Below are 22474 nucleotides of genomic sequence, written 5' to 3' on the forward strand. Positions count from 1 at the left end.
ATGGGTCCTGGGTCTTAATTTGCAGTATCAGGTCAAGTCAGTCATTTTGAAGAGGACAGACAGATGCAGCAGATGCAGATTTCCTCGTCTCCTCTTTCGACAACACTAAATACTGCTCCTCTGAGTTAAGATGATGCTCAAAGTCAGAAATACATTACATCATTTCATAATAAAAGGTTTTAAGACTATCAAATTCAAGGAAGCAGTTCAACAAAAACTCCACCTGCAGCTGTGGACATCAACGCTCGGCTGGAAAAAGGTGTTGCTCCTGAAACGCAGACAGAATGTACCCGTCACATGCCAGTTTGCCCTGGGCATAGCATGAGCATGATCATGTGCTTTAATTGCCTGTAGCGTGTAATGTTCATAGTTCTAGTTTGATTACATTTATTCAGCCTTTATTTTGACAGTGGGTCATACTGAGACCAAGGTCTCTGTCTGCTGAAACACAAATGAGTTTGAATGACTGTGGGTTTGTTTCAGTTATTTTATACTGGGGTCAAAATGACCTCCGTTGGTTTCACTATACAACACCTTTACTCAGTTTTACTGAAAATTAAATTAAACCAGAATCAAAGGATGGTAAAGTAGCTTTTGAGCACTGTGGATTTAAATATATTTACATGTATTTTCATTTGACTAGTTTGTTTATTACAGTAGTTTCTTCTTCTCCCAGTCACATCTTAAATATGTTGGTTTAATGAAGGTTAAAAATATCAGCATGAAAACCAAACTGCACTAACCTGATCCACTTCTACCTGAATCACTCAAGACAAGAGAAAATTTGTACAGACCAGTTACACCACTTGCATTAACTATGCTCACTGAGGTTTAGGTGACTGGGGTGTTAAAGCTCCATCAGAACACTAAACACAGACTTTGTTCCTGTAATGAATGTCTGGTGTAAATTTCAACAGAGGAAGAGGAACATGTTTCATGATGTCATACTGTAGCACAGTGTCTGTTAGTGATGTATGATTTTTTAAAGAAAGAGCTGCATGTTAACTTCAGTATGTTTATTCTCTTTTTTCAATCAGGAAGTGGGACAGACAAAGTTGCTCAACTATTCGTGAGCACTAGTATGAATGAGTTAAAACAGTGCAAAACAACTGTACATACGTCCATGTCAAGATACACACGATTCATGACATTTATTCAACATATAAAAGGCAAACTCAAATTTACAGTGTGCTGTGTGTCCCTGTAGTGTAGGTACAATAGCAGAGCAGGAAGCTATAAACATTAAAGATCATTTACAAAATAAAGTATGTACAAACATTTTCTCAATTTTAAAACTGTAATTATGCGCCATGTTGTCTTAATACTAAAAACCATAAGAAAATGTCACTAGTTGTCAGAGTCCATGTCGCTGTCTCCTCCTATAGATCTGAATTCTTCGCTCTCCTCGTCTTCACTGAGCTGGACCTGGGAGAGCACAGCTGGGCCTCTTCTCCGTGCTTCATCTTCTTCATCTTCCTCCTCCTCTTCGCTGATGCCATAGTCTTCTCCGTTTCTCATGCTGGAGGCCTGCATCTGACTCCTGCTCTCTGTCTCCTCGTAGCTGCCATAGCTGGAAGGAAGGAAGGAAGGAAGGAAGGAAGGAAGGAAGGAAGGGGAGGTTACTACACTGTACATGTAAAAGGCCAACTGAGGACAAGTAGAGATGTGCAGCACCTAAGTTTCATGCTCTGTGTTGGAACTCTGTTGAACTGCATCATCCCTCTCCTTGAGATCTTTGAGAACACAAACTTTTGGAACCATTTATGACTGGCATTTTTAAGCAGTAGCTGTTGAATATATTTACATTCAGTAATTACTTCTTTGTACAGTAGTTTTATTGTTAGTGGCGAAGTTCGCCATCCTCATGCTGGACTCAAATCACCTTATTTACCACATGTGAGATTCATAAGAAACATTGACTGCAATCCAGCCTTACTGTTTGTCATTAGATCTCATTAACTTCAGCTTCACCATTTGCAGTTCACACTCTTAAAGGGATAGTGCGCCCAAAAATGAAAATTCAGCCATTATCTACTCACCCATATGCCGAGGGAGGCTCAGGTGAAGTTTTAGAGTCCTCACATCACTTGCAGAGATCCAAGGGGAGAGGAGGTAGCAGCACAACTCCACCTAATGGAGGCTGACGGCGCCCCAGATTCAAACGTCCAAAAACACATCATTGAAACCACAAAATATCTCCATACTGCTCGTCCGTAGTGATCCAAGTGTCCTGAAGCCCCAACATAAAAAGCTGTTTGGAAAAACCTCATTTGAACTCTGTTTTTAGCCTCATTGTAGCCTGCAGCTCTGACTGCCTCTCTGTGTACACCAAGCTCATGTGTGTGCGGTGCACAGAGAGGCAGTGACAGTTATGTCGGGGCTTCAGGACACTTGGATCACTATTATGTGTTCTTGGACGTTTGAATCTGGGGCGCCGTCAGCCTCCATTAGGTGGAGTTGTGTTGCTACCTCCTCTCCCCTTGGATCTCTGCAAGTGATGTGAGGACTCTAAAACTTCACCTGAGCCTCCCTCGGCATATGGGTGAGTAGATAATGGCTGAATTTTCATATTTGGTTGCACTATCCCTTTAAAGCCTTATTATGGCTGTATCAAATTACTGCTGATAGAAACAGAACATTTCCTCTTGCTGCTGCGTCACAATAAAATCATTTAACTAGTGTAAAAAGGGGGTTTATTGTGAGTCCGTCACAGGAAATGCAATGTGTTTGTCAAAGTAGCTACTTAAGGAATGTATGATGTAGTATTAAACTGCATTTTCTGACAGCACCAGGACTGAAAAATGTTACAAATTCCAATTTGATGTGTACATCAGTGCAAGCGTGTTTTCAGTAGATAAAAAGAAATCTAAAGGCTTACTTTCCCTGAAGAACAAATATCTATATTCACTTCAGCAAGGTACTTATAAACTGTTCACATTTCAGAGATTTAAGTTACTGCCTTCTTGAGCACTGCTGCAGAGTGTTACTGGCTCCTGGTAGCCTGATTCCAGACCATAGACCCCGCCCACTCAACTGAGTAGGCTTGCATTACTGGTCTGGCATACTTCAATGAATTTGCGATTTATCTCGTCCAAACGATGGACGGACCAATGAACGCCGGGGGTCTAGCGATTAGCCAATCAGCGCCACGCTGATGTCAAGCTGTACACCGGTGGGTAACTGGTGAGGATAGCAACAATGGTGACCGCTACAGATCCTACAGACCACATTAATGATGCTATCGAGGTATTTCGCCAGTACTCGTGTTAATGGAGGACCAAATTAAGGAAGCTGTTAAACTGGATTTAACAGCGATGCAGCTGGGCGTGTACGACGACGGAGACATTTTAAACGGGCACTGCTCGCTTGTTGTCGGCCACCCCCGAGGCATGGATACTAATGACGTCAGATTCTGGGTGAGTCACTGATCTCTACTGATTGGTTAGGGAAAAATCAAATTCCCTCCCCCTTGTAAATCGCCTTCAATGGAAGCCATGTCAGACTGAAGGTTCTGGGAGCTTCAGTCTGACACTCAGGCTAGGCTCCTGGGCCAGTTGTACCTGACATTGCTGTCTTCCATGTGTGGCTCATCAGGCCCGTCCCCTTCATATGACATCATGCTCTCGTCTTGCTCCATGCCCATGCGAGCTGTGTCTTGAGCTCTCCGTGGAGGGGCGGGACGCACATCCACTTCTCTGTCAGAGTCGCTACCACTCTCTGACAGCTGTATGGCTGGAGGGGACACACACACAACGAATCGGGATGTCACACAAAACACACAAGGCTGCAGATAATATTCAGAGAGGACTGATTATTGTTTGATCACTGCTGAGTCTCCTGTCTTCTCACACTGACAGAGCATTAAATATGTACATTTTATAATGTTAAGTGAATATTTGCAGCACAACACTGCTTTCATCTTTTATCCTACAGACATGCTTATTTTTGTTCTATTCATTAGTATATCTGTGACCACTCTCCGCAGCCACTGCAGATGGACATACATGAGAAAGGGTTGTCGCCCTCCTCTTCGCTCACATCATCTTCTCCGTCAGACATGAGCAGGTCCTGGTACAGCACACTGGCTTGGGCTGGGCGGTTTGAAAGTCCGTCATCGTCCTCCTCCTCCTCATCCTCCTGGTCATGCAGCCGTCTGCGAGGCGGCAGCAGCATGTCCTCTTCATCATCTTCGTCTTCGAGATCTCCATCTGCATCCTCTGCCTAAAAAGACAAGACAGACAGGTGTGTCATAGATAATGATTAAGAAGTAAGCAAACTAAAATGTGAGTATAAATAAAAGCACAATTCATTAACAGTAAATAATTAAAAACACTGTTTAGAATTAAATAGTGGAGTTTTGGGCAATTTCTGTCTGACAAAAGTAAAAACTGATGGTGGGGAAAGAAATAGATCCAACTAAAATTGTGGAGAATGATGTGTGTGTACCATATGTAGTTTGTTAAATGAGAATTTTAGGCCACAACAATGATGTAGCCTGAACTTTGAGTGATTTTCATATAGCTACTTGCATACATGTGTTTGTACATTTTCATACGTCTATGTGCTGACGTCATACCAGCTACATAACCTTTCAATAAATCTGTCTTTCTTACAGGAGCAGGAGTCTTAGGTTTGCCATCATCTTCCTCCTCAAAGCCTTCAATGTCCACATCTGACTCTTCCTCCCCGGGTCTTCTGCTGTGGCGACCCTGAGGGGGAAGGATGATAAAAGTCTGAGTACACTCTTGCTGAAAGACAGAGCCAAGAGGCAAATAAACTACACTCATTACATGCTGTAATGTTATCTGTAATTTTCTAGTGTGACAAACTAACACAAGTAAGTACAACAAAAGCCTGTAGTGAAGCTGGGTGCTCTGAGGAAAGTTTGAGGAGAGGTGGCATGTGGTTGCGAGCCTTATTTCTCTCTCTCTCCATACCTGCCCCCCTCTCTTCTCTGGAGCAACCACTAGAGGTCCTTCAGAGAAAAGGCTGCTGGTCTCTCTGGGTAGACTCCCTGAAGCCCCGCTGTCAAACAGATCAGCAGGCTTGCCAACACCACAGAGAGCGACACACACACACACACACACACACACAAAGGGAGAGACAGGAGACGGCAGGAGTGAAGGAGAAAAACAGCGTGGGGAAAAAGGAGACACTACAGTGAGGAAACTAGATTGTAGAAATGAAACATGAAAGTCTGGAAAGGAGAGTTAGTGCTAAGAACGAGTGAAGAAATAAAAGGGTCAGGAGAACTACAAAGTGTGATAAGGAGACTACTGCACATAGAAAAGTTAGGACTGCCTGAAGTGGCACGCTACAGCTGGAGGCCTGAATCTGTTGTCAATGTAGCAAGATACCCAGGGACCCAACATTTACAGTGCTAGTAAATAAAAACTGAGCCCTGGCTGCTCTCCTACCTGCGGCGTGTATGGTCCTGGTGTCATTGGGTCCAAACACTCCAAGTCTGCTGCATCTAGAGCCGCCTCTTTGGCAGTAGAGATGTCCTTCTCCAACTGGGTCAAGTGCTCATCATACTAAAGGCAAAACAGGTTATTATTACCACAATGATTGTTTTTCCTGCTCATAAAAATGTATGTTGAAATAGTCTGAATCAAATTAAATTATTTCTACAATAAGAGGGTGTGTGAACAAAAGAGGGGATAACTATTCATTAGATGGAGAAGCCTTATTATGACTGTACATTTATTTAATTCTTTTACACTGACTACGTTAATTTGCACACTCATATTCTGCTATTATTACGAATATGACAACATTCTGAATTTGACAGAGGTCATGTCAACGGTATATTCCGAACTGGGCCTTTTTCCGATGTAGCACGTTCCAATTAAGACGATGGAAATGCTGACAGTATTCGGGTTTGTATATATATATATATGTATATATGTTTGTATGAGGTTTTTTACTACAGTTTGTGGCACACGGCCTTTTGTCTGTTTACAGTCAGCTCTGTGCGTTGTCATGGAGATGTACACGAACCAACTTGCCAACAATTTGTAAGGCTGTGGTAAAGATGCACGCCCAAAAGAAAAGCCCCACTGTTATGGTCGGACTGAGAAACACTCCTACTTATAGACATTACCAAAGACTTTGATATCAACAGGTTGTTGGACACACGCATACACTGCAACGTAGATCTTTTCAAGACGATGGCTGCAGGAATAAAAGAGGGGTGCTGTGTCCCCACGGTCGAACAAGTCCACCACAGAGAGATAACTTTGAAAACAAATTCCTATTCTTAAGTAAAGACGCAGAATGGCACAGGAGGCTCCAGCCATTCCTCTTTTCCATATCTTGACGTGATAAACGACGTGTTAGGGTGCGTTAATCAGAGTATGTATGGCCGCATGTAAACTGCTTAGTAGGAATATTGCCTTTACGGAATAAAGGAAAACATTTGAATATTCTGTGCATATTAACACAGTCACTGCTCCCTGCAGTGTACTGCAGCGGTTCTGATAATATGGTAAAACCCAGCCATGTTACTTTCTGCATAAATACCTATGAACATGACCGTTATTCTTGCCACTGAAAAAGAGATAACTGAGAGTCAAGACTCAACGTACCTCTGCCAAGGTTTGCTTGCACACATTGACAATGTCCAGGGCTGTCTTGGTGTAAGGACTGTCTGGGCCTGTGAAAGACACAGTGAATAACAGTGCTTTTAACATCTTTACTAAATCATATAACTCTGCTCTTAGTCACACAGTTTTAAGAGAAACATGCTCAGAGGTCATAATATCAGTGATGTCAACACATTTACCATTGTACTTGATACTGTTGGCATGGATGAGACTGACGTCTGAAAGGAACGCATCTCGGTTCTGGTATTTGTGTTTGGAGATGTTCTGTTGAAAGATGAAATACAGATACGCAGATGAATGTATTTATATTGCTGATATTAAACATATTAAATAAGTTTAGATGTTTCAAGCTTGACACCTTGTATGACTCTCACCTTGCGGATGCTCTCCAGATCCATTGGGTTTACGATCACTTTATAATAATCAGGCACAAACTTTTTGTTGACAGGATGGTGAAACGGCCATGACTACAGTGAAGGGAGGAGTTAAGGAAGGAGATCATGAACTTATTCTGCATGTCAACTGATCAGTGCTCTCACAGTGATTGAGGTAACAGAAAATGGTCAGAAGAGGGGACTCACGTCAGGAACCACCATCATCTTCTGGGTTACAATGTTGTCCAGGATGAAGGAGAAGGCCACCTGATCATCATCATCCAGCAAGGGGTTGATGGCTTTCTCCAGCCTCACCAGCCTGTCCTCCTTCTGCACACACAGAGACACACACACACAGAGACACACACACACACACACACACAGGTTCCATGGTTAATGTGAAAATAAACAAAAAGGCAGGAAGATGTGAAATAAGACAAAACATAAACATACATATATACATAAACACTCACCTCTTTAAGTTTAGTATCGCACAGGTCCAGCATGGACTGTGCTACCTGTGTTATTGGATGTTTTGCCCCTGGAGGAACAAAGAGAGAGAGCCATCTTAAAACTTTGATGTGAAGTCTAAGTGAATTCAGATTAAGATCTAAATCTGTTTTCAGGAGAGGGGGCCAAAAACCTTATTTACTTGTGGTACCAGATGCTTTTCTCAATTTAATTTCCCTTGCAGACATCACCCTCAATGTAGGTGGGATTCTCAGCTGATTGCCATAGCACTGCCATATCAAACTGATGTGATATCATCTTCACTGCAACACACTTCATGTTGCACCATCCATCCTTTCATTAGCAACTAAACCGTGGAACATCTGCCCTTTGTCAACTGGCCATACTGTGGTTTTGTGGGCTGCAATTTTTTAAAATCTGGGTTGAGTGACTACAAAAATCGCGGTCGCTATTGACAGTAGCTTGGCTGTTTAAAAATGGCAGGTTTGTGCAGGTGTCCTGCGTTGTGGTACCCCAGATTCGCGCTCACCAATCAGTGATCTGCAGTGTTTACCTTCTTGTATCGGCTCAGCTCGCTCAAAACCTCGACCAACACGGCACATAAAAACAGTACCAGGTACTATCTACAACTTTTGCCGATGGAAACTGCTCCAAGCAGGTTGAGTCGAGCCGTGCCGTAACATACAGCAGAAATGAGAAGAACATGTTCTTATAGCTTTACCATTGTAAGTTGCGCTGTTTTTGACGATGACTTCCACTGCTTCACGGAACTCCTCTCTTGATGGGTACATTCGTTTACGAACATTCTCCCTCAGCGTCTGCAGATCCATAGGCCGTGTGATGATCTTATAGTAGTCCTTCACAACCTTGGCATTGACTGGTGTGTGGAATGGATATGTCTACACAGAGGAGACAGAATTAGTGAAGATGAGACAGAAAGAAGAGCAGTAAAGGAGGTGACTGGACAATAAAATGTTGTTGAGGTGGATGATTGTGTGCCTGCAGATCTTACATTGGGGTGATCCCGCATGTCATTGATGATGCTCTCTAGCACAGAAGACAAGGTCACCATGGGGTCAGTACGTCTGCGGTGAATGGCCTTGTGGGGTTTCTGTCAATATTACGCAACAAAAACAGGTCAAAAAATCAACTAAAGAGACTCTCAGTTCAAAATATTCTAGAACAAGTTGTAAAACATTGCTTACATTGAGGTAGTCACAGTGCACAGCGTTGCCTACACGTCTCTTCTTCTTCGGCGGGAGCTGCTGCTTGGGGAACTTGAGCACTAAAGACTTTCTGCGGACCTCATCAGCACTGTAGGAGAAAAAAATGTTTGACGCTGCAGATATCAGAGTGATTTACTGGTCATGGACCATGGACTGGACCCAAATTGAGTAAATAACACACTAATTTATAGATTGTTTTACTGGAACTGCATTGCTAGGCAACAGCTTGTGTCCATGTTTACTTCCTGTCAGCTGCTGTCATTCACATTTGCCCTTTTTACAAGGAGATCATGTTAAAGGGCCGCTACAAATTCCCTTCTTTACTTCCTGGCATCACGGAATCAAAGAGGTATAACGGGTGTGACATGTAACACCAAAGTCTCGGCCAACTGTGTGACACAAAACATAAGTATTGGCGGTGCTTTATAAATAATGACAATGGCAAATGGCCCATCCTGCCCGTGGTCCTGTCCTGCTGGCTGTCCTGTTTATAAAGACACCATTTTGGCGCTGTTACTATCTCCAGTGGTGAATTAAAGGTGAGGTCACTCTGTCCCTCCATTCTGCCATTGCACCTTATATACAGCACAACAACATCAGTGTGTGTACAGATCAGAATTCTTTCCAATGGTAAAAGAGGAGGAACGAGGACAATCCATTACCTCTCAATAAGCTGTTTGCCCAGCACAATCTTGGTGCCCTCCACCTTTATCAGTTCCTCGTTGTCATTGTGGATGACAGTCTTTTCCAGCTCCTCCTCTTGCTCCTCTGTCATGGCAACTGGGTTAGAAGGCGGGGCGTTGGTCTGATAGTACAGTGGGCAGAACTTGTTGGTCCTCATGTGTCCGATGGCTCCACATGCACCGCACTTTAACTAGGGAAAAGAGGCAAACATTAAGGAACACGACAAATAATCTACTTGTGCTATGTGATAATATATTGAAAGAACGACCTACAAATGTTCATAATATCTACACCAATGGAAAGCCACTGTAGCTAGCAGGGTACTTAAAAGCTGAAGAGGAGTAAGGTAAAAGAGAGGAATATAGTACTGAATCGGCAAGCTTACTTTTACCTTGAGGTCTGGTCTCTCTTTGACCTTCTTGGCCTTCTTCTCTGGAGGTCCCTTGATCTTGTCTTTCTCTTGGTTTCTCTTCAGCCTCCTCAGCTGCTCTTGAATACGCCGGCGCTCCTTCCTCATCTCCTCTCTGTGCTGCTCATCGAAGAGGGCAAACTTTCGTCTGCAACCACAAAGGTGCACATTACTGGCTGTTTTATATTCACTGGTCCAGTTATAAAGATGGCATGGAACTAATTAAGTGGCATTTCTACAATATAAACTCTGACAGCCAAATACATGAGGCAAGGACACGACATGTCACATAGGCAGTGTGGCACAGGGTGTTTCATATGCTACACAAGTTCCTTCTTTGAAGCGTGTGGTTGCATGCCAGCTTACTGTGTGCTTATTGAGTTTTGCCAAGAGATAATGCAGTTGGTTATACAAATGTTTTTGAATGTACAGTACGTTGTGTGCAGCTACATCAAAACTAATATGCATGCTAATTATAAAATTGATTAAAAGTTGCAAAGCTAGGATGATAACATTATCACTGCTTCTTTTTCATGAATTACACACTGCTCAATTAAGAGCAGACTTTTCAAAACAATGTTTAGAACTTTAATATCATCGTGACATCAGGCTCTACCAATGTGAATAATCTTAGCCTCACATGGTTCCATAGTTATTAAACAGACTGATGATCAAATGCCCTCTTTAAGATATGAAAGCTCACAGTTTGAGAGACTCACATGAATTCATCATCCTTGGTGGTTCTGATCCTGGTGTAGGCGTCAATGACGGAAGCCTTGCGCACCGTCTCGCAGCGGACATACTCCTTGCCGTCCTCATCCTTGAAGGTGCGATAGATTTTGAGTCGCCGTCCTGTGGCTGAGGAGTTTAGGCTGGTGACGGAGGACGTGTCGTCGTCTTTATGGGAGCTGGTGGATAGGGAGCTGGCTATAGAGTGAAGGAAAGCAAAGTTTACAGTTTGAGACACAAACAGCAGCTAATGCAATATGTCCCCAGTGCACCATAAAGAGCTCTCTGACTTTCAAACTCACACAAGCCTTTGCGCCTCTCCTTGCGTCCCTTGTGGTCGCGATCGCTCTCCTCGCCCATCAGCATCCTCTGCAGCTCCTTCCTCTCCTGCTCCTCCCTCTCGCGGGAAAGCTGGGAGCTGGTCTTCTTGTTCTGGAGCATGTTCTCAATGTTCTTCCCCATCTCCTCAAAGTCACTGTCCTCTGCTGAGCTGCTGTCTGTGTCTGTGGAGAGCACCTCTGTCGACTCTAACACTCTGTGACAGGGATGCAACAAAGAAACGGACTCAGTGTTTGCTCAGACAAAATCCTGAAGAACACACACCGTCCTAAATAAGTGTCTCACTTGTTCTGCAGGTCAAAGATCCTCTGGCACTCCTCCTTGTAGCGCTCCTGGTGCTCGGCAACAGAGAAACGAGAGCCTCTGGCAAACTTGCTCATGGGTCCCTCGCCTGAGCGTGCCTGTTCTGTGGACATGGTTCTCACCACGTCAATCACCTCCCAACGTGAGAGCTTCTTGATCTACCACACATACAAACACACGATCACTTAAACAAGCCTGAAAGATAAGGTGAAACAACCTCACCCTAAAAGTAAAGCCACAAGCCTTTCATGCATTTTTCATGATTAACAAATCTGCAAAAATGTTTCAACCCTGACATGCAAACAGAGTTTTTGCACATGTTCCAGTTACAGTGAATAAAAGATGGGAAAACAGACTATTTTCAGTTATCTGTTGATGTGATAAACACAATGATTGTTGTAGAGATGGGGGACAGTCTCTTTAACCACCACACTGTCCCACATCATTTTCACGTGCTTACGCATCACCATTGTCTTACCTCTTCCTCCGGAACACCAAACTTGCGCAGCAGTTGCTTGGCATTCTTTAGTGAGAGTCTCCTCAGGTCAGCGTCTGTCCCCGTCACAGTCTTCTTAGCAGGCTGCGGCTCTTTGTCATCCTGAAAAAATGCACAGGATCAAAGTTTTCAGCGTCTATATTTACACAGTGCAGAACAAGGGTTGGCAGATTTTGCATTAGACAGTCAGACCTTCTGTTGAGTGGGCTTGTTGGGCACTTTGACGTAAGAGAAACCCTCTCCGCAGCCAGTGGGATCAGCCACACCTGTAACTTCCAACAGGCATTTCCCCTTCATGGCAGAAATGAAGGCTCTTGTTGTGTTCCAAGGAGCTGTCCGCACCTAGGATGAGTGAGACAGGATCAGGGTGAAGTTTTGTGTTATCTCAAGGCTGGGACACTTCATTATGAGGACGCACTTGAGGAGGATCAATACCTCATCATCAATCTTCATTTGAAAGTCCTCTTCATTCTCCTCCTCTGGAGCAAAGAAGGATTTCTCACCATACCCAGCATCCTTAGGGCGTAAAATAACTTAATTAAGTCAAGCTGCACCACAACACTCACTCGTGTTACCGTCTGAAGTAATTCAGAGGCAGATACTGTTACCTTGAGCCTCTGCTCTGCCACCAGCATGCTATAGTAAGCACAGCACTGCTCTGGAGACACCATGGCCCTGATCTCCTCCTCTGTAGGCAGTCTGAAGTCAGGCTTCAGCACCCACCAGTTAGAATCCATCCCTGGTATGAAGACAAGACACTGTTAGACATTTTCTTATATCTGCAATCGTGCTGTTGAACACATTTTTTGAGCAAAAAAAAAAAAAGTCCTTGTCAGAGCTTTCATTATAGGTACATATATGTTAGAAAAGGTATTGTGGAAAACCATATGCGATGATGTAAACACTCAGGATTTGTACCTTGTCCTTAGACTACATCTTACCTTCAGAGTAAAATCCATAGTAGGTGTAAAAAGCTCTTTCCCTTTTTAGATTTCTGTCTGTCAATTTAAAGCACACACACTGCTGAGCTCACGCACAGTATCTCTTTATGACCTGAACATTGCCCTGACACATCTGGGTTAGGTTAGTCCAGCCAAGGATAATCATCACTGAATGGTGGGCGAACAGGATTAATGAATGAGCGTGGTCTACCTGTACGTTTGAAGTCAGCACACAGTTTTAGCCGTTTCCTGATGCTGCTCTCTGAGTGTGAGGGAAAAGCTTTCTTAATATCTTCCATGCGGATTCTGCGGGGCCGGTCCTTGCTCTTCCAGAACAAGCGGTAAATGAACACCTGCAGAATTCGGATATGACAAGTGAGCATTTTCAGCTACAGCAGCTCGAGTTTCTGAGAGTTCAGGCAATTAAACATACCTGTAGGAAGTCTCTGATGTGAGTATTGGCTCGTTTGGAGTTGGGCCCTGGAACCTCAAACAAGGGGCACTGCTGACCAACTACAAAAATGTCCACAATCTCTCTAATGTAGAGGCCATGTCGCGTTCGCAGGACCAAGAAATCAGTCTCTGGCATCTTGTGCAGGTAGATTGGAGCACGGAAAAGGTTGTTTTCAAATGCCTGAAAGAAAAGACATACCATCTCACGGTTTGCCAGACCAATCATGCTTCATGTATCCACCTAATCTGAATACTGAGTCTTTGGTTGTGACGATGCTGACCTGGAGCAGCTGTCCAGGATGAAGAGAACCCAGGAACGGGGACGTGTGGCAGTACACGGTCTCTCCATATTTACAGTCGGGTGCTCCAGGATCTTTTCCAGGTTTCTGAAGAATGCAAAAACAATGCAATAATGTCTTTTAACAACTCGATCCAACAAAGCAGAAATATGGAGTCTGCATTAACACCAGAATGAAATACAAAACAATTCTCTACACTGAAAAAAAAAAAAAAAAAAAAAAAAAAAATATATATATATATATATATATATATATATATATATATATATATATATATATATGCCGAACACTTAATGTCTTGGCTGACAAAACACAAAGTCATGAGTGGGAAACTAAACTAAAGACTTAACTCACCCTTTTGTAGTAGTTTTTGATCTTGGTGGCCAAGCCAACTTGCATGATGAGAGGGGGGTATTCTTCGCTGTACTCTGCCAGGATCAGATCTCCATCTTTGCCTGTCAAGTCCTGCGGAGTTCGCATGAAGAACATGTCTCCTCCACCTGACGCCTGACGCTCCTGCTCTCGCATCTATACAGAAAATAATAACAACACATACACCCAGTACATCATTAATGTTTATACAAAAATGATAAGACACTACTAAGTTATTTGTTCATAGAGAATGAGTGCTTGTTTTGAGCAGGGCTCCACCTTGGCCTTCTTCTTGATGTGTTTGAGCAGAGGCTGGGCAGGATGGGGACCTGGTTGAGCCAAAGCTCCAAATGAGTACTTCTTCAGAGTCGGTCGATGAAACTGGCGCAGCTTCATGGGCCCCATGTGAGTGGGGAAGAAAGGCTGCCTCAGCTCCAGTGCAGGGATAGAGTGCTGTGTAAGACACAAAATTAGCTCCATTAAACTATAAGACATCTAGACTTCAGCTGTTGTCAGCTTATTTCACAGGTTATGACTCTGTGTCTATGTGATCTGACAGAGTTCTACCACAACATTTTTACAGTACAAACTACAATTCAAAGCATTTCCATGTTGACTATGTCCTGTAGACTTTATCTTCATTTTTCTGGGCCACTACTTACCTGAATAATGTTGCCACCGAACGTTCCCCTCAGCCCCTGCTGTTTAGGATAATAGAACTCATCATTGGAGAGGTTCCAGGGGTCCTTCACTTCGGGCTGGGACATGTTCTGAGATGAAAGAAATCACATTTGCCACTGAAAGTAATGTCATTTGAACTGAATTGCCAGAACTAGTGCCATGCCTGTTCAAAAACAGCCTGTTCGGAGCAGGCTGACACACAGGCCCATGGTGTCACTGTCTTCAGCTTTCTTGAAAAACACATATCAAAATAACTTCACACTCAAAACTGTGGTTCCTTCTGTCCTGAGCAATACACCTGGCACCAACAACATATGTGTGTCTCATAGAAATGCTAGAGTACAAGCGTCATTTGGATACAACAACTCATACAAACATCATATCCCATCAAAGAAGTCAAAGCAGGGCTATTTCTGGACACAGAAGTGCTTATTCTGAAAGTTACATTGATAATTAGGGCTGGTTGCCAAACTCAGTACTTTTAAGACTACTTTTACAGTGATTCTGCTGAGCTTTGGACCCTGACAGCACATCTGGGTTATCTGGGTACCAGGTTTAGACAAGAGGCGGAAGTGCTACTAAGTGCCTGAAGCCTGGAAGCCAGCCACAGAGCTCTGAGCGTGGCAACAAAGCTCCGCAGAGCTGCTGTGTTCAACTTCAGACAGGAGGTGGAAGTGCCCTGAAGCTGGGGCACCAGTTAGGCTGCTCTGTAGCCCCTCTGTCGGCTTCCCAGCAAGTCAAAACTTTTGATGCAGTGCTTATCTGCAGCAGTAGTTTCATCATCTAGTCTATTTTCTTTTCCATATTATTTTACTAACAGGATGGTATCTCTGCTCGATAAGCAGAGACACACATATGAACACGCAAATACACACCTAAGCAGACAGGCAGAGACAGAGGACTAGTTTAGAACAGATAGGAGGAGCAGGACTGCTTTTGAGTCTACTATGTCTCCCCTGCAGCTTGTTCAAAAATTACTTTTTTGTTACCACAGAAAAAGTAGAGCAACGAAAAAGGTGTTAACATCTCTGGTCTCTCATCTGTTCTTGAATATACTGTAGTGACTGTATGAGTGACAGACAGCGAGCTGTACCCAGCATACTGTTGGTTAAGAGGTGCCTCCTTTCACTAATAAAAATTACTAATAAAAATGTCACACAGACCTCGCACTTGACACTGCACTTCTTTGGGTCCTTAACAATACACTCCAAAGTGTGAAGCTGATCAGATAAATGATTGTGGAGAAAATCAAAGGACAGAGGGACAGACAGAAACTCCATCCATTTTAGTTAGATCCTATTCTCAGTCAAACATTTTACAGTTACTGTTCACACATAATGGCACTTTACAAGATTTTTGCAGCCTCAGATTCAGTAGTATTCTGTCAATTCCATTTAACATTATCTACTCCTTCATTAGTAGCCTTGTTCTTCCTTATTAAAATCCATAATTTACCATTTTCTGTTTCAAATGACCCACATCTCCACTGAAGAAGCAGACCTTGTAATCTGACATTTCACACCATCAAACATGTTCTTCCGCTTGCCCTGATGAGGCAGCATACCTGCTGTGGCTCATCTTTTATCACGCCGGTCTTCCCCAGCAGGATGCGGCTCTTCTTGATTGCCGTTTCCTTCTTGTTCTCTTTTGATGGGGAGTGGGAAGTCATCTCCTCCTTTTCATTGGGAATTTCTATGAGAGAAAACAGTTTGTCAAAGTATGCAGACTATCTGCCTCAGTGATGACAACACTGTGTTTTAGTGAACTTACAAACTAACATTAGATGCTCTGTTTAGTTTATACAAATTGCACAGGAAGTCACACAAATTAATAAAACATATATGCAAAGAACATTTTTTGTGTTGATTATTCAGCTTTAAAACAGAGGTGAATATGTAGCTGAACAAGACAGAAACTTTGAATATACCTAGGATGATATTTTCATCATTGGGATCCAGTGTAAGAACAGGTGGCATGAGCAAGTGATCCATCTCCTGGTCATCCCAGATAATGTTATCTTCCCAGCGTCCATACACCAACTCCTCGTTGTCAATGGGGAAAATCGAGAACCAGGGAGAGTCTTCTTCGTGAGAGGCTGCGGAGGAACAAAAACAAGTTATAGCTGCTGCACAGCGATGGGTCGGGTCCGGGCATTTTTAGGCAATTCTGAGCAACAGGCAGAAGAATTGGAAGACATTTAGGAATTTAGCAACACAATCTGCCTTTTGCATCAGCTGAGGCTTGAACTCACAACCTCTGAGACTAAGAATCAATTTCTATCTCACTGAGCTAATTAGTCAGAGACAATTCATGTGTAGCTTCACAAACTGACTAAGCCAGACGTGCAGGTTTAGCAGCCGTCCATGCATGGAAAAGCAGATTTCAAACCACTGTAAAAAATTCAGTTATCAAAACAAAAATCTGAAAATACACATATTGCATCTAGACAGCATGGAAATGTTGGTAATTTGTTTGTAACAATGATTGATTTGCTCCATAAGTGAAAAACAGATGTTTAAAATTGCCATTTTTACATTGACTCCAATTGTTGACATTAGAGCAAAATTCAAAATGCTGTCAAAAATTCAGTTTTTGAGATAAAATTCTGAAATTTGCCACACATCATCTACCATGACTCTAGAATTTTGTCATTTTTTTCATGAACATTGAAGATTTATTTAGCAAGAATTTGCATGTATATGTTGACAGTACTGTTTACAGTCAAACATTTTGATGCACTGTAGGCTCAATTTTTGATAAATCAAAAATCTGAGAAACATAGTTTTTGTAGGACAGTCTGAAGATGCTCTGTAGCAAGTTTGGTGTCAATTGAGCAAAAATTGTGGGAGGAGATAGGTTTAAGAAGTTTTACAGTTTTTGAAAAAAAAAAAAAACAGAGTGATGAACTTCATAATTTTTAATAGGTTTAAATGTACAAAAGTTTCTTCAGTATTGAGGCTACAGTTTGATGAAAGTTGTGAAGTTGTAGCACGTATGGTTGATTTGTTATGAATTTTCAAAGTTTTGAACTTTAGACGCTTGCTGTAGCGCCACCATCAGGACTACTGGCTTGAGTTTACAGCTGAGGATATCTGGCATGAGACTGGACCTTTGTGCAAAGTTTGGTGAGTTTTCACCCATGGGAAGTATGATTTCCTTGGAAGAAGCAAGAAGAAGAAGAAAGAAGAAGAATACCTAGAATTACAATAGTGTCCTGGCAGCTTAGCTGCCCGGACACTACTAAAGAGAATCAGAGGCTATCTGGAGATAAAAGGGTTAGGGGGATCTATCATGTGTATTGTGACCCAAAAATAAACTCACCTTGATTATCATGGCTGTTTTTTTCCCGCTTAGAGCCAGAGATTGAAGAAGCTTTGGGCATAGGCGGAGGTGTAGGTGGCACCAACTGGGAATTGCTTCTCGTCAGACCTGTAAGATTAAATAGATTATTATATTTATTTTACAAACACTGAATATTTATCACAGTGCTTAATCACTACAGTGTCTTTCAGGTTTGTAAGACAGAATACCATTTGGATCAAAAACATATATGCATATACTGCAAAAGTTACTCATGTATTTTTTCCTGGTGTCTCACCCTGCTGTGCGTTATAAGCATTTGCATTGCGGGTCATGCTAGATGGCAGCCATCCTGCCAAACTGGCTCGCTGAGTCTTTGTGCCCTTGTGTTTTACGTCCTCTCCATTCCAGATAATATCATCCTCCCATTTCAGTTGAGTGACCATCAGGAAGACTTCATTCTCGAGGGCAGATCTGTCCTTATCTCCATCCTCATTATCATCATTGTCGTCGCCGTCCAGCCTCTGAAACTAAAAATATTATGATACACATATCAGTCAAACAATCTGTATAATTCTCGTGTTACAGCTACAAATGTCCGTGTCTGCATACCTCATGTGCAGTCTCTGTTATTTCTTTAGGCGTGTCCTGCTGCTGAGGCTCACTGGTGTGCTCGTCTTTTAGCTTGAAGCCATAGGTGAAGTTGCTTCCATCCTCAGAGACTCCTAGCATGTCGTACCAGAGCTGTGCTGGACCATATCTCCATTCTGCTACTTTCGGTCGAGACTCTGCCTCCTTGTCCCCATCGCCGCAAGTTTGTGAGAACTTAGATTCTACTGGAGCCATCATGGTTATCTGGGCGGCACAGAAAAGTGTGTAAAGAGCTGGATACAATGACTTATTACTACACACTGACATTAGAGCCTACAGTAGCCTGTAACACTGGAATACTTACCTCATCATCAGACAAACACTGCTCTGGGGGTGGAGGAGCTGCGTACTCGTAAAGCCATCCAGATTTCTTCTCCAGGCTCTGCTCTGTGGGCTCTCCTTCCGGAGGAGGTGTCCCAGGCTGAGGGTCTCTGTGCTTCCGCTTCTTCTTCCTGCGGGCACTCCTCCAAACTGATGGCATGTTCTTTCCCGGACCAAACAGCCGTAAGAACCTGAGCACCTGGTAGTACATCAGAGAGACAGCAGGTGTCAGTGCACTACTTGGTATGATAAAATAAACCTTTAGCAAGTGCAATGACAAATCTCAGCTCAGGACAGTGCCTGCCAAGATGCTTTACCCTTCCAGGCCTGAACTCGGGGAAAAGCTCTGTGACACCTGGCAGGGCTTTGGCAGCATCTTTCTGCATGATGCCAGCAAGAGGGAGGGTGAGCCTATCTGGGGGGCCTCCAGACCCCAAGCCCTGGCAAGGACGGTCAGTTTCTGACTCTGAGTCTGAGGAGCTGCTGAAGTCAACCTTATCAGCCGTAGATGATGGCGCAATGATGGAGGGCAGGATGATGCCATCACCCTCTTCCCCAGCTGTGAGGAGAGACAGTGACAGATCACAGCAGCAGCAGACACAATCAAACTTCATTATCAGATATGTGTGACCTAAAATACTTAGACCTAACCTGAATTGCTATTGCATTTATTATATGCTCAAGCGTAGTATGTGTACTTCAGAGACTAAAACTGAATATAGCATCCATACTAATTAACATAAGCTTACCATTTGTGCTCTGAGAGGAGGGTTCCTCTTTCTTAGCAGCAGTGGGTAGACTCGGTGGTGGCGGAGGAGGCATAAGTTTAGAATCAATATCCTCGCAGTCAGCATCATAGTCATCCTCATCATCTAAGATTAAGAAATTTGAAAATGTTGATAAATGTTTACATTAAAATTAATATAAAAGTGAACAGTCCAACAAAATTTTGAAATCCTTGGTAGAGACATATGAAAATGGTGTTAAAAAAACCATATGATGGAAAAATCAAAAACAGTAACAAGGTTTTACTTTGGCTGCGAAAAATGTTGTAATATTTGTAAAATAAATAACTTCTTGTGTTTTTTAAAAAAGGTATGGAAAAATATTTTTATTTATAAAGATGAGATCAGGTTAATGCATCTTCAGAAAATAAAGTATCAACAAAAAGAAAAAAGCTAGGTGTGTTAGATGTAGTAAAGTTGGATGTAATTTGTAATGAAGTCTAACAACAATCAGACACAAATATGACTCTGAGCAGCTGTTAGTGGATCACCTGTTTTCCTGCTGGGCTGCAAAGACCCCATGGCCTGACGGTACTTCTTTGTCTCATCCTCAGCAACTTCACTGATGTCCGAATAATCAACTGCATCTTCTGTGCTTTTCACCCAACCTGGACAATGTGACATATTGAAAATTACATGTCTGGGGAAATTAATGCAGTACAGTTCTTTTTAGTAGTTAAACTAGATAGATAGATAGATAGATAGATACTTTATTCATTTATTCATTTCCCTAAGGAAATTAAGGCATCCAGTAGCTTATACAACAGCAACACAATACATCCTCACACAGGTGCAGAGAAATGTTCGCATAGGATAAATGTGCTTGATGACGACACTTACAAATTCCAGTGGGCTATGCATAGTGTATAATGTTTGCATAGTGCCAGGGATACTATTGAGTCTAGACGGCTATGAACAATGTTTGGAGTGCAAAAATTAAGTGGTGCCAAGTGCAAAATACTGCATCACAAACATAATGACAAACTACCAGAATGACAACAAACATCCACAACACAGTATACAGCACAACAATTAAAGCATACTAAACACTAACCTTCTGCGTCCACGCTACCAGAGTCCCTGCTGTCCTCTTGATCATCCTCATCATTGGCAGTGATCTCTGTAATGAGTGAGCCAAGACCTAGATTTCCCAAACCAGCCAAATGCTTTTTGGACTCCTGGATGAGAGGAAACCACAGAAACAGAACAGGAAGTTGCAACAAGCAGTGACAAATACAAAATAACAAAACACTATACTATATAATTTCCACCATGAGTTGTATTGTCTTAGTTTAAAAGCTATGCATAATGATAATAATATTAATAATGAAAAACACCCACATTGTCCAGAACACTGTCATCCTCCAGCTGTCCATCTTCATTGATGTTTCCAAAGAGGAAGCCAGTGATAGAGAAAGGACGGTCTTGGTCCTCGTCACTGTCTGAGTCCGACATACTGAACACACATTTACAATGACTTGCAGCATTAGTGAGAAACAACACTGTAGTCCTTCAATGATCCTGACTGATGCATTCATACCAAACTCCATCAAGACTTCAAGTCAGTTATTTCCAGCTGCCTGTGTATCAACTGACCTTGCTAAATCAGGGTTTAGCAAACTTAGTTTACAGCATCAATACATACATGTTTACCTTTTCTTTACGGACACAAACACACGTGTTTTAACGTTAATGAGAGATATGATATTCACTATACAATAAACAAGGGGCAATAACCTGCTTAAGCTGTGATGCAGAACAATCTTGTGCTGTCTGTACTGCAATGGAGTAGGTTTACGTTAAGCTAACATTAGTTGCTTTTGTCAACTTTGTATCTCGCAGGCCATATGAGTATAACAAAATATTAGAAATGACGCACTTACCTTTCGTAGTTGAACTTCAGATTTCGTTTATGTTGGGGTCAGCCAGCTTGTTGTATCTGCTAAATATTGGAGCTAATCTGCTCCGAGCTGCAGAGCCAGGTAAAATAATGTTAGCCGAGTTAGCTAACGTTAATGTTCGTCAGACAAAATAACTTATAGTGCGTTAACTCAAAACTATTTAAACGTATTTTCTACATATACCGTAATAATCATTGTGGGGACAAAAGAAAAAACACAAAAAAGTATTTACTTCAGCCTTTACATAGCTATATTCGGTAGAAACGTCTGTATTTATTTGCGAACCGGGAACTGCAGTGTACTGTATGAGCTAAGCTAGTTAGCCACTAGCCAGCGGAAACTCCGAGTGACCCGGATGGAGAAAGTGAGACATTCAAGTACGCCTTATAACGTGGTAAACTGTCGTGTTTGCCATTTAGAGGCATACAAAAGTTTATTTTAGAGAAATAAGAAGAAGCAGCATACTTCAGTATCCGGAAAATATTATTTTGCAGAGTGTAAATAGGTATCACAGAGCGCCGCTGTATTTGCAAGATAAACCTACACTGTACTGCAATGAAAGTGATCGATATACATGTGGTATGGTTGTTTTCCCATTTTTCGTCTTTGCCACTTTTTGATTGTCTGTCAAGATGTTGCCAAACAAGTACCCTTCAAAATAAATGTTAAATAGGTATTTGAAGCAGTCCTGGACACAATATTGCAGGAAAAACTATAGGCAGGGACTTTTAGAGAGGTCATGACATGATCAATAAGGCCTGGGATTGCAGTGGTCAAGCTACACTAGTGGAGTCACTCTCTATGCTAAGTTAAATTTATAAAGTATTTTATGTATTTGAATAAACACCAGTAACATCTCTAATTTTGCTTAATTTCGTGCTCGACTGATTGAATATTTAAAAAGTCCCAGGATACAAAAGTACTTCACTTGACCTTCTGTGCGGTTTCAACACATTGGGGACTTTCAGGATCATTTGGAGTACAGTGAGCAGTCATCAAGATGTGCCTGAACTCTATCAAACATCTCAACACTTTAGAAACAAGATGTCAGCAGGAATTTTATGAGCAGTTCTCACTCGATGCATCATGTCAGCATCCAGACGACACACAGTATTTGCAGCAGAGGTGGTGTTG

At 42.4% G+C, this 22474-nt stretch overlaps 1 protein-coding gene across 4 annotated transcripts; it reads right to left on the reverse strand.

Moving 5' to 3' along the window:
- Nucleotides 1-1001: 1001 nt before the first annotated feature.
- taf1 (TAF1 RNA polymerase II, TATA box binding protein (TBP)-associated factor) lies at nt 1002-21669 on the reverse strand. Of its 4 annotated transcripts, none has more exons than XM_033644869.2 (41): nt 21323-21669; nt 20781-20895; nt 20494-20617; nt 19931-20047; nt 19404-19526; nt 18972-19213; nt 18638-18853; nt 18295-18537; nt 17981-18212; nt 17704-17811; nt 16310-16477; nt 15947-16074; nt 14364-14471; nt 13981-14154; nt 13684-13857; nt 13312-13416; nt 13011-13211; nt 12789-12930; nt 12245-12375; nt 12072-12152; nt 11829-11978; nt 11619-11738; nt 11123-11298; nt 10801-11033; nt 10489-10696; nt 9752-9917; nt 9339-9550; nt 8656-8764; nt 8463-8561; nt 8172-8349; nt 7453-7520; nt 7187-7309; nt 6980-7072; nt 6785-6869; nt 6588-6655; nt 5418-5534; nt 4938-5045; nt 4614-4709; nt 4005-4221; nt 3561-3732; nt 1002-1570 (listed from the first exon to the last, which is right to left on the reverse strand). In XM_033644869.2, the coding sequence occupies exons 2-41, from the start codon at nt 20892-20894 to the stop codon at nt 1348-1350; spliced, it is 5952 nt and encodes a 1983-aa protein (XP_033500760.2). In that variant the 5' UTR covers nt 20895; nt 21323-21669; the 3' UTR covers nt 1002-1347. The 4 variants fall into 4 exon arrangements, with proteins under 4 accessions (XP_033500760.2, XP_033500752.2, XP_033500779.2 ...); XM_033644861.2 differs by having other exon boundaries at nt 9746-9917; XM_033644888.2 differs by lacking the exon at nt 4938-5045.
- Nucleotides 21670-22474: the final 805 nt, after the last annotated feature.

This window comes from Epinephelus lanceolatus, chromosome 11 (genome assembly GCF_041903045.1).
Source record: "Epinephelus lanceolatus isolate andai-2023 chromosome 11, ASM4190304v1, whole genome shotgun sequence".
NCBI lineage: Eukaryota > Metazoa > Chordata > Actinopteri > Perciformes > Serranidae > Epinephelus > Epinephelus lanceolatus.